The sequence below is a fragment of the Amyelois transitella genome, chromosome 19 (assembly GCF_032362555.1).
Source record: "Amyelois transitella isolate CPQ chromosome 19, ilAmyTran1.1, whole genome shotgun sequence".
NCBI lineage: Eukaryota > Metazoa > Arthropoda > Insecta > Lepidoptera > Pyralidae > Amyelois > Amyelois transitella.
The window spans coordinates 828,522-847,655 of record NC_083522.1 but is presented as its reverse complement, the minus strand read 5'-3'; the positions used below and the strand labels follow the sequence as shown (position 1 = coordinate 847,655).

At 36.2% G+C, this 19,134-nt stretch overlaps 1 protein-coding gene across 1 annotated transcript in view; it reads right to left on the bottom strand.

Annotated features, from left to right (window-relative positions):
• The window catches only part of LOC106139826 (putative transcription factor SOX-14), an 89,754-nt gene extending 82,531 nt beyond the window's left edge, over positions 1 to 7,223 (bottom strand). The window contains exon 1 of the mRNA XM_060949807.1: positions 6,672 to 7,223. Coding sequence (XP_060805790.1) covers positions 6,672 to 6,791 — 120 coding nt within the window. The 5' untranslated portion in view covers positions 6,792 to 7,223. The remainder of the gene's footprint in view (positions 1 to 6,671) is intronic.
• Positions 7,224 to 19,134: the final 11,911 nt, after the last annotated feature.

Here is a 19,134-nt window from a genome sequence, read left to right as displayed (position 1 = left end):
CCAACTTTAAGTCTGATGTTAAGAGTGAGTGAACTACAATACGGCAAGCTTCATTTTCGAAGGGAAACTTTTGTAAAGTTGGCCTTTTGAGAGCCTTTCATGCCAGCGGTTGATTCCGGTGGAGTTGTCCAATTGATTCCTTTGCAGATTTCAAATATATCAAAAATGTCACAGGCATAATACGAAAATGAAATTGCTGTGTAATATTTCGTACTTTTTGTATTGAGTTGTCCAAAAAATGCAATGTTTTTCAAACCTAACCGCAGTCTTTTCAAGACTGATGGCTCTATCTACCCCGCAGGGGATATTAACGAGATTTTATAAATGTATGTATATAAAATGAATATCCCATGATATTTCGAAAGACAATTTGAAAAATTAATGTAAATAAAGATGTTAGTACGTTTTTATAACTGGTCGAAAAAAGAAAAGAAAAAAAAATACAAACTGAAATAAAATTGATGAATGTCTAAAAGATGAAAATCACAAGTCATGTTACCGAGCTTTCACTTGATAACTTTGACAGCATCACTTGACTTAAATGCAAAGCTTTTAAGAAAATGAATTAAGATTTATAATCTGGAATCCTGAATAGAATGCCAGAATGCCATAGAGAGATTTTAACTTCTATTATTTCTTCGATATTATTTTCATTTCTTTTATGTCGTCTTTTAATTACATTTTTGGTTTTGATTATAATTTGACCTTATTTTATAAGAAAATTTATGACAAGTGATTTGTTTCTCTTATAACTATGTATTTACTATTTTCTTGTTACTGTGTAATTTACTATTCAATAAAGATATTACAAACAAACAAAATAAAAGTGTGTGATGCGTCTTAATCTTTCTTAAATATTAGAATGATCATTGGAGTACTTATACTGATACAAATGAGGGTGTGCAGAAATTCTTCTCATTATTTTCGGCACAGCATTGCCGCCCCCAATCTATTTTCGTAGAAGTCTATGTAGAAGGGGAAAATCGGGGCGGGTGATTAATTTTGCTGGCATTTAAAGGATTTACGTTCGTTCCTAAACTCACGCTAGTGGCATTGTAAATCATCCAAATACCTCAGTGGTTCCATTTCACCTTCTTTCCCGCATGTAAATTCAGAATGGCGGCACGCGAGATCGCGAACAATTTTATTACAAATACAATTAACTCTGTGACGGTGAAGGCAACTTAATTACGGCTAGAGGTCCAACGGAATTCACAAAAACTATTAGTTGGAAGAAAGGATTTTTTCCAAGCCAATAAGTGACTAATTGTATAAAAGAAACCTGTCCACAAGTTAATCGAATAACACGATTACCGGAGTCGCAAGTGAATATCGAGCGAGGAACTTCCTGGAGCAAGAAAAGTTAAAAGGCAAAGTGGTTTTGGTGTCACGACACGACCACTACACGACACGACTCGCGGACGTGACGTCGTAAATGCTCATCCAATTATAGACGTTGAAGTCAAGCAAATTAAAATTAGATGTCTCGTTCTCTTGGTATCGTGCTTTATTATTATAGGAAACGTTAACTGCTTTACTTGATCGATGTTTGTCAGGAAAATTTGTGTTTTGATAACACAATTTTAGAATTTCAGTACAGGAACTCACGAATGGATTATTTTTTATTGGACTTGTTTTATTTTACATGTGTAAGTAAAAATTTTAAAATACTTATTTAATTAACAGATTTTCCTTTCGTATTGCCAAAATAAGCATTAAGCCGTGGTAAATTTATATCGTTTTACAGCCATGTTGAATAGTCAGTTACCTTATTTGGAACCTTGTCGTTACATTATTTGGAATATTAAAATTACTCATTTGGAATATCAAACGATTCGGTTCCGTGAGAGAATACACTAACAATTTTACCATCTGAATTAACAGTTTAAATATTATTATTGATTTATAATAAAGTTTCATTTGAAATCATTCAAAATTTCAACGAATATCATCTATCACAAATCCTTTATTCAAAGTCGTAGTTTTATTTGAACTCAGGTACCGAGAGATCTAATGAAAGCGTACCACATGAACTCTTTGTCAAGAACCGGTTGGATTGAACGATATAAAAGCAAGCTTAAAGGTCATTGTCGATAATGCACGCTTGCGCACGAAACGAACTTATCGTTTAGAATGTAAAACTGAAATACGAGTTGAAAATTTAAAATGATATGGCATTAGTGATATTGGCCCCATAGAGAGTGGTTGCCAAGCAAACATTGCTTTTGATGTCATAACCGTTATTGCTAAACCGTTCCTGTCTCACTCGGACAGTCGTAATTTAAAATGATTGTTTATATCTTTATCAATTACACTATAATCGTTTTATTTCATTTCGTCAAATTCAGAAAATAAAAGCGATTAAATAATTATTGTAAATTCAGATTGTTCATCATAAAGATTATTTATTTCGTATGAATGTTCCGTCACAGTTAACAGACTTTTCGAATCTGCAAATATTGGACATGCAGCTAACACTGATGCTATAAAATCGGGGCTTTGGCTTCGAGATGAAAAAGCTGAAGCGAGGCGACAGCTCGAACAAAAGAGAAATTTATTTTTCGAAAGCTACCAGGATCGAATGTCGTCCTTTTTAAAAGCCAGTCGTAAATTTTATCGTTTTTAGTGTTCTGCACAGAAACGAGAAAATGAAATGATGCAATACAGGCTACCGTAAACTCCTAACGCAGTAAACTGTCGGCGTTTGAATGAAATACCTAATGAACTGTTAAACTACTCATTCACTTGAGTGCTGTTTTCAATCTTACTCCTTTTGAGAGTGTAATTCTAAATAATATGTTTAGTATGTTACAATCACAGCAACAAAAGATGTAAAAGAAGAATATATTTTCTTCCCGCAACTTAACCAACAAAAGTATTGTTAGGAATGACCCGGCAGTGATAATGTTGCTTTTGGGCTTCCATTACATTCCAATCAAAGTTGTACAATAAAGTTGCCACGACTAAAAACACCTAATCAAGCCTGCTGAGTCTAAGGGGTGGAACTTGGTAAACTTTCCTGAGATCCAATCAGCATACACAAATCGCTAAGTGGAAGACAGGGGAGAAATGAGATTATTTAAGATACATGAGCAAACATCAGTAGGACTTCGAGATTGTTCGTGTGTTAAATGGATTCTTACTTTATTATGTTTTTCGAGATACTAACGAACTAATAATGCCATGATAGAAGATCAGCAGTAATTTATCATGGATTTTGTTAGGTCGCCCCATTGATTGATGTGATGTTGGGAAGTCACTAATATAAATACTTATACCTAATCATGACATTGTACAACATACATTTAAATAAGGATCAATTAATGTAACTATAAGTCTGAATTTGCAAAAGAGATGTTTTAATAACATTAAAACTGCAGCTGTTGTTTGCAACATTCATCTAAAATCAGAGAACAAACAAAACCTTATGCGGAAAATTCAAGTGAAAGATATATGGTTTATTTTTGTTGTTCTGCGATGGAAGTTGGTCGTTGCGATTTTCGTACTGCGTCAACGTGGCTTGGCCAAATTTATTGCTATTTGCAGTTCGGACTTTCTGTTTTCACATGTCACGGTTTACGTTTCGCAAGTTTTCAACTGCGTGAAGCCCTGCACTAATAATGCGGCTCATGAGATTCATAAACAATATTTACCAAGGAATTATCGTCGCTTTGATACACGAAAACATAATTAGGAGAGTCAAACGCTCCGCAAACATCACAGTTTTTTAACAAACATTTCTCGAAATTCTCACCCGAAACTCGGACATGTTGAATTACTTCATAACCGAGAGTCCACTAATTTTTATCGTAAATACGCTTTTGGTGTGCTGTCTATACACAGAGGTAATTTTCTTGAGCAACTCACCGGTGTAGTATAATGGTGCCATTAAAACGCCACCCACAAGTGTGGAGCAAATTGCATTTACCGACATAGGTTCGTATTTTACAATCAAATGTTGATTTGCGTTGAGCTGCCAACACTGCATTAGGGTACATAAATTTGCTTACCTAAACGATAAACTTACGCGAGGAAAGCCTCGAAATTGTTTTTGAAAGGTAACCAGCAGCATTAAATGTTAATTTATCACCACAAACATAGAAATGTTTGTTATTTTAGGACCGGGATTAAAAGTTTTATCGTATCAACTTAAACTTATAATCTAGACAGGACTCAATCAAAAGTCCAAGTGGGAATGTAATGAGAATTCTCGAAATTACAAAACAAAGCCTTTCGTGTGTAAAAGTTGTAAGAAAATCAACATTATAGTAGACAAACACGAAGGAAAAGTTAACGGTGGCTCGTTGCAAAGAACCTTTTCTTTCTAGGAAGTGCTTAAACTAAATTAAAAGCAAGCCAAGCGAGTTTTTCAGTTACAAAAGTGTAATCTGACAATTGGTTTGGAGAATGGACAATTATTTTGTTTAATAAAGGCATACGGAGGCGTTGTGAGACCTTGGACGAAAAGAACAGTTGGCATACTCGGCCAACAACAGCACAATATACACGTTAAGCAAAAAATCTAACAAAAAGTCAGGCAAACTCCGGCCGTTCAGATTATAATGATCCGAAACTACGCCCTGTGTTAAGTTTTTTTTTTTCTACACCCATTCCTTTATGAGTTTCTGCTATTACCTCTTGCATTGGAAATATTGATTTCTCAATCGTAATCACTAATGATAATAATGAAACCGATTAAGTTTTTTCGCACATCATTGTCATGAGGCTTGATTGAAATAGTGATAATAGCATCTATTGTGATACAAATCAAGTGTAACTGATGATAGAAATAATTATTTCCTTATATTGCTACGTTTATGATGTTGTATCACGAATTTGGTCGGTAATTTCCGTGGAAAGATAGAAACTCACGATACTGATTAACTTTAATTCAGTCTCGTTTATGTCGACGACATTTTGATTGTAACAAATATGGCCCAGATCCGATCTCTAAGTTTTTGTGTTATTCAATGGTGGATTAATTAAATGTCCATTAAATAGTTTCCAGTTATTAATGCGTTCATAATAAACTATTAAGGCATCATATACTTATGGCATTAATTATAAAGATTTTTAAAATAACCTACTTAATATGAATGGCATCAGAAGATTTTCCGTGAGGATAAATTTTAGTCATCAAAACGACGCGAATGACCTAAGATTATCTGTTCCTAGTAGTGAGAGCGTGTCAGTACGTTGTTCGAGTGTTCACATATGAGAAAGGCCACTCACACACGCGAGACGACTAAAAATATTACGGTTGACATTGAAATGTTAATGCACTCTGCCGTCGCATTTTACGGATATTGGCTTTAAGGGGATTGTTGTAGTGGATATGATTTGCTACAAAAGTAAAGATGAAATTAAAGGGAACATAGATAATATTTGACTTTTTAAAACTATTAAAAATATCCAATAGATGAATTATCATGAGAAAATTCTATGAAAAATTATATGCACAAAATAGTGAAGATGGCAAGACGGCTAATAATATTTATTATTTTCTTAAGCGATTGTTTTCGTAAGGTTTCATTTGACGTTATCGTATGTTTATGATCTAATACGTAAAGGCATAGCTCGTGTGTTTTGCACGTTCTACGTATGCGTCACTACCACGCAGTCTGTGTTGTATAGATTATGTATTTTCTACTCGTGTTCATCATTATTTAGTTGGTAAATAATTTCTAGATCTATAAACTTCTTGTCACATTTTTCCATTAGAGCATTGCTTACTTTTAAAAAAAATAAAATGTGCTATCGATGTCACATTGATGTGATGTGATTTTAAAATTATTTTTATAAATGTAAATGTCACTGGCATCTTGGACTTTGAAGGGCAGAGAAACTCCATTACATTACAAATTCAATCATTTCGAAAAATATTCCATTTATAATTGTATTTCCTGATTTCAGATAAAGATAATATTTTCTGTAGTATTTGTTTAGATTTATGATTTCTATGATTTATTGGTCATATTTTTTTAACAAATATTTTGTGTGTATACGACGACGTAGGTATTTTTTATTTAATTTTTTTTATTTATTTTAGTAACTATCTCTATATCGACTTATTTTTGAAGTAGATTCATAAGAATTATACGTTTTAATTTTTATTTAAACCATTATTTACAATTGAATATTATAATTATGCGTAGTAATACGTCTACACGCGTTTCTACGTTTCGGAGAATTTTTTTTGTAAACTCATAAATAAACTTTTAAATTACGCACTTTCATTGATAAAATATTGAAAACATGTTTACAAAATATCATTGAATCTTCCGTTCTTGGATTGATAAAACGATAAATTGTTGTTTTTATGTATCTATTTACTTATTTATTTATATGTATCATTAGCACGCAGTATTTTTATTTACCTTAAGTGTCTATCGTAAATATTTATTTTTTTAAATGTTATAATTAAATTTACATTTTATTTTTTATATTATCTTTGACATTACAAAAAAACAATTATTTTTAAGATTTTTTTTATATTAATTCCACAACATTTTGGAAAACATATTTTTCTTTTAATTTCCATATTATTTTACTCAGTTTTATTTAGGAACTTCATATTATTTTTAAATTGATTTTAATTTTTTTTTAACGTATTTTAAGCACTTCAATATATATACCTATATTTTTTTATTCACATCCTAAATTCGACTTACCTGAGTGGCATCCGTGTACGGGGTAGACGAGTTTTTGTCCACAAGCTGGGAACCGAACACCGGCACTCCGCTCGACGTCGGCGTCAGTGATCTAACATCCGTCACTTGTTGGGGCACCATTTTCGTTTATCCAAATAAAAAGAAAAAAAAATACCCCAAGAAAACTTAAACACAAAATAAACACAGTTCACCTATAATTACACTTATCCAACACTAAAATTAATAATTTGTTCCGAGTTCAAAAAAAAGGGTTCTCTCAATTTATAACAGTCCGAACGGTTCGAGGTGCCTGTACCGGAGCCTCTCGGCGGACGGTGCACCGAAGACCTCCCAGTATCTGGACACTATCCTCAGGGTTTCCTCTTCTAGAACGAGATATCTGCTGCTATCTTCTTCGCGCACGTTCGGTCCAAAAGTCATAATTTTAACGGGTCCCAACCGCAGCTCAGTTAGTACTGCGGAGCGATCGTGGCATATTAATCGTGAGATCGCGCGTTTGTTTCTGCGGCTACGTCCGAACTCCGCGGTGACAGAAAACCTACTGACTGAGCGGCAATGTGCAAAGCACTGTCAATATACCGCTCAGCTGTTCGCTCCTGCCCCGTTCCCCGCGCCGCGCAGGCGCTCACACCCCCCCTCGCCTCATACGCGCTCAAGCGCTCGCCCCGAATGCACGTCGCCTTTATGACGGTCACGACTAGAACCGGTCTGACTGCTCCACTCGCTACTGGCCGTGGTAACCTAGTCGTCCCAACGGTGGCGATTTTAAAATGCAAATTTCACAAACGTGTCATTTGCTTACGTTTTTTTTTTTTTACTTAGAAACCATGCAAAGCACTTAACCACAACACAACACGGAAATGTGTTTATCGATACACAACGCTTTATACATACAAATGTGGCTCTAATACGCCAGTACATACATACATATGGTCACGTCTATATCCCTTGCGGGGTAGACAGAGCCAACAGTCTTTAAAAGACTGAATGTCCACGTTCAGCTATTTGGCTTAATGATAGAATTGAAATTCAAATTGTGACAGGTTGCTAGCCCGTCGCCCAAAAAAGAATCCCAAATTTGTAAGTCTATCCCTTAGTCGCCTTTTACGACATCCATGGGAAAGAGATGGAGTGGTTCTATTTATTTCTGTATTGGTGCCGGGAACCACACGGCACTATACATACAAACGTGGCTCTAATACGCCAGGTAACATTGTAAAAACTGATAAAGAGGAGTTCTAGTAAAGATGGTCGTTACCTGCGTCCGTTTTAGATTTATCTCGTCTCGTAGGTACATAACTAATTTAGAAAGCAATTATTTTTACAACCATTTCCGGTCCTTTCTTGTTACCGGTTACATTATAATACTATAGGTTTAAAATTTTGGGATGTACACAAAAATGTTTTATCACTTTTCCGAACAGATAAAAATATAATAAACCTTTAAAAATTATTCTTTTAAATAGAATGAGAACCTCATTTGGCAAGTAGGTAAAGAGTTATGAAGAAACCTAAATTTTATTTAATGTACATACATACCATGTAATATAGACGAACGTATCTTGATCAAATTAAGGACGTCCTGGTAAAGGGTCAGGTCAAAAGTACCCGAAACCGCCGAGCTTGTATGAAGAGAGTTATGAATGTGGACGAAGCGAAAGAAGTATGCAGAGATCGTGGCAAGTGGAAAGAGGTAGTCTCTGCCTACCCCTCCGGGAAAGAGGCGTGATTTTATGTATGTATGTATGTATGTATGTACATACATACATATAATAACGTCTATATCTCTTGCGGGGTAGACAGAGCCAACAGTCTTGAAAAGACTGATAGGCCACTTTAAGTGTTTGGCTTAATGATAGAATTGAGATTCAAATAGTGATAGGTTGCTAGCCCATCGCCTAAAAGTCGAATCCCAAGTTTATAAGCCTGTCCCTTAGTCGCCTTTAACGGAATCCGTGGAAACGAGATGGAGCGGCCCTATTCTTTTTTTTTACTGATGCCGGGAACCACACGGCACCAATATCTTCTTAGTCTGATTTATTCTAGAAAGGTAGTATATTAAAGTCTATGGTTAATAATGTCCTAGTGTTTATGCATTTCGTAATTTCTCATTCCAAGCGTTTATCATTGATCTGTTGAATAAATATTACCATGAATACGTGTATTTGCATAATTACAGAAGTGACAAGTGTAATCTACATTTTTTTTAAGCTATGTTAGTTGCTGGGTTGGTTTTTGTTTGTTGCTAGGTTTAGTTTTATTTTTTATAATATATAAGCACGTCTGTACTGTACAGAGTAGACAGAGCCAAGTTCTAGACTTAGACAGACTGTGAGGGCACGTTTAGCTATATTGCTTAAGGGAATTAAGAATTAAATTAGTCCTATGTTTTTGTTAAATTGTTAAGTTACGCTCTTCGTTCAGACATGCTGTGAATTGGTTCTTCTTGCGACAGATCAATAATGGGTGTATACCTTATTTGAAATTTGATGTATGTATTTTATGTATTGAAATTCAAATTTTTTATTAATTATTATATGATACTGTCATATCGCTTAATAATTGTCACATCTTTTGGTTTCACAACATTGGTTGACGTCAAATAAATTACTTAAAACTAAGTTTACTGCCGCTTCCAAGGCGTCAGTGCAGAAGAAACTGTAACATAGTGCACTGCAACATTTTCTTTTATGTATTAATGTATTTTGTTTGTAATGTATGTATTTTGCAGTACGCATGTGCACTTTATCGCACCACCAACTCAAAGTTTTTCTGTTCGGTCAGCTGGTAGATTGGTAGAGAATGCCAAAAAGCATTAAGTCCGCCCTTTGTAAATTTTTTTTGCAATAAAGTTTTAAATAAATATAAATATATATATCTAAAATGGCGCCCTAGTTTCAAACAATAGAAAAACACACGTATCAATATTAATAAAGAAAAAATGTCGCTAAAAGGATCAACCTAATGACCTGAATTTCAATTTATTTTTTCTTTCTTCATCGACAGTTGAAATAATTTTTTACAAAAGGTGCTTGCTATCTTATCTAGTACCTACATATTTGCGTATTGGACTTTCTTAAACAAAGTATTTAACAAAGATGAGCGATGATGTCACCTTTTTAAAGATTACTTTATTGACCCACTTTTATTTTTACTTTTGTGCCGTGTGGTTCCCGGCACCTATAAGAAAAAGAATAGGACCACACCATCTCTATCTCGTTGCCATGGATGTCGTAAAAGGCGATTAAGGTATATGCTTATAAACTTGCATTCTACTTTTAGGCGATGGGCTAGCAACCTGTCACTGTTTGAATCTCAATTCTATCATTAAGCCAAACAGCTTGCCCTATCAGTTCTTCTCAAGACTGTTGGCCCCGCAAGGGATATAGACGTGATTTTTTGATAAGCAAGTGGAACGTGTATTCTGTTTTTAGATCTGTCCCTCTCTTCGCACGGCGCACCTTTGTCTATGAATAAAATAAAAAGTTATAATACTTTTTGAATTGAGATTCAAATAGTGCCAGGTCGCTAGCCCATCGCCTAAAAGAGAATCCCAAGTTTGTAAGCCTATCCCTTAGTCGCCTTTTACGACATCCATGGGAAAGAGATGGAGTGGCCCTATACTTTTTTGTATTGGTGCCGGGAACCACACGGCACGTATATACGGAAATAAACGATGTTTTCGTTTTACTCGTGCAAAGCTACCGGCGCACCTTTGTCTATGAATAAAATAAAAAGTTATAATACTTTTTGAACTGAGATTCAAATAGTGCCAGGTCGCTAGCCCATCGCCTAAAAGAGAATCCCAAGTTTGTAAGCCTATCCCTTAGTCGCTTTTTACGACATCCGTGTTTCATCATCACAACAAGCGATGTTTTCGTTTTACGCGTATAAAGCTACCGGCGCACCTTAGTCTATGAATAAATAATAAGTTATAATACTTTTTGAATTGAGATTCAAATAGTGACAGGTTGCTAGCACATCGCCTAAACAAGAATCCCAAGTTTGTAAGCCTATCCCTTAGTCGCCTTTTACGACATCCATGGGGAAGAGATGGAGTGGCCCTATACTTTTTTGTATTGGTGCCGGGAACCACACGGCACGTATGTATGTACGCGTGCAAAGCCACCGGCGCACCTTTGTCTATGAATAAATAATAAGTTATAATACTTTTTCCATGCGCTCAAACTTTGAACGTTACTACCCTGTGCGAGGTGCGTGCGGTTTTGTTCCCGCACGTATAATTATATATTTATAACCGGAGAATGAGGGTGTGAAACGTGTGTATCCGTCTATCACTTTCGTTCTCATCAAGTCTTAACTCAATCGATGTTGCAATGCAATATTTTCATAATGTCAAGATTGACGTTTGTGGAGTGATGTAGGTACAGTGGGCTACAGAGAAAAGAGAACGGTATGTCTACAACATTCATAAGGGATAGGCTTATAAACTTGGGATTCTTCTTTTAGGCGATGGGATAACAACCTGTCACTATTTGAATCTCAATTCCGTCATGAACGTGATTAAACACGGCCAATCAGTATTTTCAATACTGTTGGCTCTGTCTACCCCGCAAGGGATATAGACCTGACTACATGTTTGTATTAGCTCATGATGAATTTTCGAGAAACTGATAAAAAAATAACGTACACCCAAATCTCAACACGACGTTTTAGGATGTCCGATCCTTACGCCTTTGTCCGGGGTAGACAGATCCTCAACAGATACATGCAGCTGGACTGGATGGCTTAGTGTTAGAATTGAGATTAAGATAGTCATATAGTTTACTAGCCTATCATCATATTTTCGTTTGTGGAAACTTATCAAAGCGAAGTTTAATTAGTAATTACAGAACTTATAGACATTAATTCACTTACTGCGTTTTTAAGTATTCTTTTCTTAGTCTATAAAAATTGTTTACAAAAATAATATTCGCTTACTTATCTACTGATAACAATTTAATAATATTGTGTTATCAATACATCCGCATCCGTAGATATAATCACAAGTGGAAGTTCTTAGAACTACCGCGAGATGACGTCCTGCAACGTTTTACGATAAGACATGATAAGGTATTACAAAACAAAAGCCTGTTTAGTAAGCGACCCAAAATGGAGGTGAGATTAATTAGATTGTGCCGTATGGTTCCCGGCACCAAATAGAAAAAAGAATAGGACCACTCCATCACTCTCCCATGGATGTCGTAAAAGGCGACTAAGGGGTAGGCTTATAAACTTGAAATTCTTCGTTTAAGCGATGGGCTAGCAACCCGTCACTATTAGAATCTCAATTCTATCTTAAAGCCAAATGGCTGACGTGGATTGTCAGTCTTAACAAGACTGTTAGCTCTGTCTACCCCGCAAGGGATATAGACGTGATTATATGTATGTATGTATTAATAAGATTATTTTTACGAGCTTGCATGAAGGGAGTTATGAATGTGGATGAAGCGAAAGAAGTATGCAGGGATCGTGGCAAGCAGGAAGATGCAGCCTCTGCCTATCGTCCAAGGGAAATATATGTACAAAATGATTTTTAAATATCTTTTCCAAAAGGTATATTTTTGAAAGATGACAAAATGGGTAAAATAAAAAGGGACATATAGGCACGGTTATATCCCTTGCGGGGCAGACAGAGCCGACAGTCTCGAAAAGACAGAAATGCCACGTTGAGCTTGAATCTCAATTCCGTCATACAGCTGAACGTGGTCGTTTAGTCTTTTTAACACTGTTGGCTCTGTCTACCACGCGAGGAATATAGACGTTACTATGTGTATATATGTAATAGTTCTGTATTAGATGTGTAGTTGAGTATTCGATTGAAAAAAAAAAAAACTTTTAGGCCGTAAAATAAATTCAAGTCTTAGCAATAATGAATATGTTGAATAGTTTCACTCAAATTACAATAAATGGTAACTGACCTGCTGATGACTCATACGAAAACACGATACAAACATACCTACAGTGTCATTGGACAGCTGACATGAAGTGAACTTGATCCGACACGTTTAGACCTGAACTTTTTTTAACTTTATTAAAAGGCAAGATAACTAAGGCAAAATAATAACCATAGACATTGATAGTTTTAACACCTCTCCAGCAAGGGCTAAGCATTTATTGTATGAAAATTTCTTTTGAATGAAAACAGGTTGACTAAGCAGATATACAAGGAGAGTGTGGAGGGAAAGGTCGGGGTGGGAAGACCTAGACGAACATATCTTGATCAAATTAAGAACGTCCTGGTGAAGGGTCAGGTCAAAAGTGCCCGAAACCGCCGAGCTTGCATGAAGAGAGTTATGAATGTGGATGAAGCAAAGGAAGTATGCAGGGATCGTGGCAAGTGGAAAGAGGTAGTCTCTGCCTACCCCTCCGGGAAAGAGGCGTGAGTTTATGTATGTTATGTATGTATGTAAATTTCTTTTGTGACTAAGTAGGTATTTACATTTATCTTCTTTAAGTCTAATTATTCACAGTATGTATGCACTTAAGCATTTGCTTCAATGTTATAATAAACTAGTGTGTGTTTAATTGGCGTTCTCGAAAATCTTATTTTTTAAACTGTTTTTATTAGTGAAGACCTGTAATTGGCTCTTAAATGTATAATTGAAAATCTAATGATTGTAAAACTTGCTGTTGGTCATCCAAATATATAAAATAAAATAAAATAAAATAACTGACACTAAGTAATATTAGAACAAGGTTTCATTATAATAATAAATATATACGGGACAAATTACACAGATTGAGTTAGCCTCGAAGTAAGTTCGAGACTTGTGTTAACGAGATACTAACTCAACGATGCTATATTTTACAATAAATACTTATATAGATAAACATACAAGACCCAGGCCAATCAGAAAAAGTTATTCCCTCATCATGCCCTGACCTGGATTCGAACCCGGGACCTCCGGTGTCACAGACAAGCGTACTACCGCTGCGCCACAGAGGCCGTCAAATTATTGACTAATAGTATTCTAACTTAGCATATTAAGGGTGTATGCACAATTGTTTTAGCTGAGTATGTGAAACAGAAAATACATAAAGGAAAATTTTAGTGTTAACAATAATCTTCTGCCTCCTGGCTTTAGTCCCGGTTGCATCCTCACCACTCTGGAGAGGAGCCCGGGGTGTGCCTTTGACTATGGATCCTGGATTGGGTGAGTAGGTTTTTACACGAAGCGACTCCCATCTGACCTCCGTTTACCTTTACGGGTAAACCTAACACGTATTGACTCCATAGTTACACATCCAGTTGCCTGAATGTGCAGGTTTCCCCACGATGTTTTCCCTCACCGTAAGAGCATCGGTTAGTTTTCAAACTTATGTACATAACTTTGGACTAGGGGACTAAGAGATATGCTTATAAACTTTGGATTCTTCTTTTAACCGATGGGCTAGCACCATGTCACTATTTGTCATCTCAATTCTATCATAAAGCCAAAAAGCTGAACGTGGCCTATCAGTCTTATCAAGACTGTTGCCTCAGTCTACCCCGCAAGGGATATAGACGTGATTATATGTGTATATGTTCGTGTTAATTCAAACAGCTGATTTCGCAAAAACAAATCAGATTACCCACAGTCCATAGGCCGTTATAATCGGACACTATAGGAAGTTGATTCACTGGTTATGCACAGACGTATGTCTACTACAACATTTCTGCTTAGTTAGCTCCGGTGACAACCTTGACCTGGTCATGACACATTGTGAGTCACGATGAAAGCGATATCAATAATGGGGATGATGTCACAGGCTTTGAAATGTTACGTTTATGTAGTGCATACTGATATATTATGTGTGAAAGTGTATTTGTTTGTACGTTCATAACGTCAGAACCACTGAACTGATTTATTAAATTTTAAATAGGTAAAGTATGAACTTTGTACGTAGGCGAAAGTTAGTCATAAAATACATGATAAATAGCTTAATTTTTGGGAATAAGAACGAAACCAATAGAAAAAAAGAATAGGACCACTATCTCTCTCCCATGGATATCGTAAAAGGCGACTAAGGCGTAGGTAAACTATGGGCTATGATGGGCTAGCAACCTGTCACTATTTGAATCTCAATTCTATCTTGAAACCAAATAGCTGAACGTGGCCTATCAGTCTTTTCAAGACTGTTGGCTCTGTCTACCCCGCAAGGGATATAGACGTGATTATGTGTATGTATGTATGTATGTACTATTAATAGAATTATGAATGTGGATGAAACGAAAGAAGTAGGTATGCTGGGATCGTGGTAAGCGGAAAGATGTGGTCTCTGCCTATCTCTCCCGGAAAGGGGCGTGATTTATGTATGTTTCCACATACTACATAATGTGCTCCAGTGAAAATTTCGAGGTCTTTAAGTTATACATATCTATACACCTCGAAATTTTCTCTATAGTCTCCCATTGGGGTAGGCAGAGACTATGGATTTCCACTTACAACGATCCTCACAGACCTCTCCCGCTTCCTCTGCACTCCTTACTCTTTTCACACATACTCGAGAATCACGGGCACTCCCAACATCTCGCTTTTTTAAAGACATTCGAAAATTGGCCCTTGAAAGTAGAATTTTAATTATGGATCTCATTATTCTTCCAGACTTTAGTCCTGGTGACATCCTCACCTCGGGGGAGTTACCCAGGATACGCTTTAAACTTAATCCTGGATTTGGTAACTCAGTTTTTTTTAGACAATGTGCATTCGTCCACGATTTAGATTTAAGAGATTTGTAAATTGACGTCCGATGAAAATGCTGCAGTGTAGTTTGTTCCGCCGCTTCTCCTACACACATGCGCTTTGGAAGCGGTAGAAGTTATTATAAGATTTAAGTGATGTGACGTTAATAAGTGGTACTTTGTATCCAATTTTGGAAATAAATCTATTCTATTCTATTCTACATGACGCGGCTCCCTTCCGTACTTAACAGTCTTTTTACAGGGTAATGTGACCCATATTGGATACGAGTTTTTTAATTGGAGCCGTGTGGTTCCCGGCACCAATAAAAAAAAAGGAATAGGAGCACTCCTTCACTTTCCCATGGATGGCGTACAAGGCGACTAAGGGACAGGCTTATAAAGTTGGGATTCTTCTTTTAGGCGATGGGCTAGCATCCTGACATTATTTGAATCTCAATTCTATCATCAAGCCCAAAAGCTGAACGTGGCCGATCAGTCTTTTCAAGACCGTTGGCTCTTTCTACCCCGCAAGGGATATAGACGTGACTATATGTATGGATACGAGTTTTTTTTCTATTTTTTCAATGAATTTGATAGCTTCATAGTAATCATTCGAAACGTGCTTTTATGTCATAACACACGTACAAACATACAACAATAATGTATTATAATCGTAAGGAGGTTATCACTTGTACTTGTGCCAAGAACGTGTCTGGGCCTTATTCAGATTATTTTCGTTTCAAAGAGTCAAATTTATAATTCTACTCATAATGACTCTGTGGTAGTAAAGATGTAAATTATCTATACATACATATAATAAAACAGTAAAAATATTTTGTCTGTACATTTAGTATTTTTGACTGAAATGGATAGAGGGACACTTAGAATGAATAATAGAAAGGAATTTTTTTTTTTACATTTTGTCTGTCTTTCTGTATGTATGCACGTTTATCTCCGAAAGTATTGAACCAATCGCTTTGTTTTAACTCAGAAAAACATATAAAGTTTGTTTCATCAAAATCGGTTCACTAAAAAAAAGTTATCGTCCTTTGAATCAACTCAGGCATGAGTTTGCCTGCAAATAAGTTTACGAAATTTAAAATTCAAAGCAATTTATCATTGTTCGACAGCAAATCATATTGTTTAAGTAAATCGGTTCAGTTCTATCGGAGATAAGCGTAATTTTATGTATGTATATAAAGCTAAGCTTGAAATCTTTACGAAGATTAATAACTTTTCATTTACAATAATAAAAGAAACATCGCAATTACTTTAAAGTCAAGGTTTATAAGATGAGAGAGAGACCTTGGACAAAAGTGATGTTCTTCTAAATTCATTAAGATACCAAGGTCGACGATTCAAGCTTCTGTCTGGGATATACGCTCAAGGATAGCATCCGTTCTTTAATGAGATAGCTTTGATTACTTATACAGTTGCGGGGTAGACAGAGCCAACAGTCTCAAGATTAAAAAGCCGCGTTCAACTAAATACTGATTAAAGTGAGATATTAATAGGATAGTAGTCCATCGTGACGTGATATAAATATCGTAAAAGGCGACTAAGGGAAAGCCTTAAAAACTTGACTCTTTATATAGGATATGGGCATGCAACATTTCACTATTTGAATCTCAAATTTATCAATTTTCATACAGCGAAACGTGGCCTTTCAGTCTTTTCAAATCTGTTGTTTCTGTCTACCCCGCATGGGATATAGACGTTATAATGTGTATATATGTATCAACATCTATGGTAAACATATGAAATGTAATTAAACACACAGCACAGATATATTCAAGAGACTCTTTTAGGTTTGAAAAACTAAGATAATTACACAATCATTAAGATATCTTAATTTTATATATTTGCGCCGTGTGGTTCCCGGAACCAATAGAAAAAAAAATAGGACAATAGAGAGTTACGAATGTGAATGAAGCGAAGGAAATATGCAGAGATCGTGGCAAGTGGAAAGATGTAGTCTCTGCCTACCCCTCGCGTGATTTTATGTATGTATAGGACCACTCCATCTCTTTCCCATGGATGTCGTAATAGGCGACTAAGGGGTATAGGCGATGGGCTAGCAACCTGTCCCTATTTGAATCCCAATTCTATCTTAAAGCCAATTAGCTGAACGTGGCCTATCAGTGTTTTCAAGACTGTTGGCTCTGTCTACCCCGCAAGGGATATAACCATATGTATGTATGTATGTTCTACTTAAAGCCAAATAGCTGAACATGGCCTATCAGTGTTTTCAAGACTGTTGACTCTGTCTACCCCGCAAGGGATATAGACGTGATTATATGTATGTATGTAATTTTAATTTTAAACTTAAGCCGCCGTTAATTGTCATTGTTTCGCCATCACGCGTTCCTTATCATATCACTACGTGGTAATCCAGACTCTTGGATTATGATTCAGTCAACATCCGGTCTCGGTGATTTATATTTTAATATACATACATACAAGCCGTGTGGTTCCCGGCACCAATACAAAAAAGAATAGGACCACTCCATCCCTTTCCCATGGATGTCGTAAAAGCCGACTAAGGGTTAGGCTTATAAACCTGGGATTCATCTTTTAGGCGATGGGCTAGCAACCTGTCACTATTTGAATCTCAATCCAAATCTTAAAGCCAAACAGCTGAGCGTGGCCTACGTCTATATCCCTTGCGGGGTAGACAGAGCCTACAGGCTTGTAAAGACTGATAGGCCACGCTCAGCTGTTTGGCTTAGTGATAGAATTGAGATTCAAATAGTGACTTATAAGCCTATCCCTTAGTCGCCTTTTACGACATCCGTGGGAAAGAGACGGAGTGGTCCTATTCTTTTTTGTAATGGTGCCGGGAACCACACGGCATATTTTAATATATTGTAACTAATGGCTAGGCTTATACATACATAAAATCACGCCTCTATCCCGGAGGGGTAGGCAGAGACTACCTCTTTCCACTTGCCACGATCTCTGCATACTTCCTTCGTTTCATCCACATTCATAATTCTCTTCATGCAAGCTCGGCGGTTTCGGGTACTCTTGACCTGACCCTTTACCAGGACGTCTTTATTTTGATTAAGATACGTTCGCCTAGGCCTAATCATATTATACTTGCGGGGCAAACAGAGTCAACAGTCTCGAAAAACCCAATAGGCCATGTTCAGCTGTAAGGATTATTGATAGAATGATTCGAAATGTCCGAGATAAAAAAAAGGTATTTACCTATTGACTATTTATTTATATATTTATGTGCATCAAAAAAATTCGAATAAAACTTAAACTAAAGAGAAATTCAGTACAAGGGCACCACTTACTTCTAGAGAAATTTCTTTCAGTAGGTATTTATATAGTAAGCTATCCAATCTATACTAATATTATAAAGCTGAAGAGTTTGTTTGTTTATTTGTTTGAACGCGCTAATCTCAGGAACTACTGGTTCGAATTAAAAAAATATTTTTGTGTAAAATAGACCATTTATCGAGGAAGGCTTTAGGCTATATAACATCACGCTGCAACTAATAAAGAAGAGCGAAGAAATAATGGAGAATGTGAAAAAACGGGGTAAATTATTCATCTTTGAGGGCTTCAATGATGCCCAAAATAACTATTCCACGCGGACGGAGTCGCGGGCACAGCTAGTCTTATATAAAAATCATTCACTAACTAACGTGTCTTACCTCCAGCACTACAGTTCCCATAATCTGCATAAAGCAACAATTTTCATCATCACATTATGCCAACACCTATCTTCTCCATCAACAACAAAATCATCAATACTCGTCACAAACTCAATGTAAATACAGCGGCGGT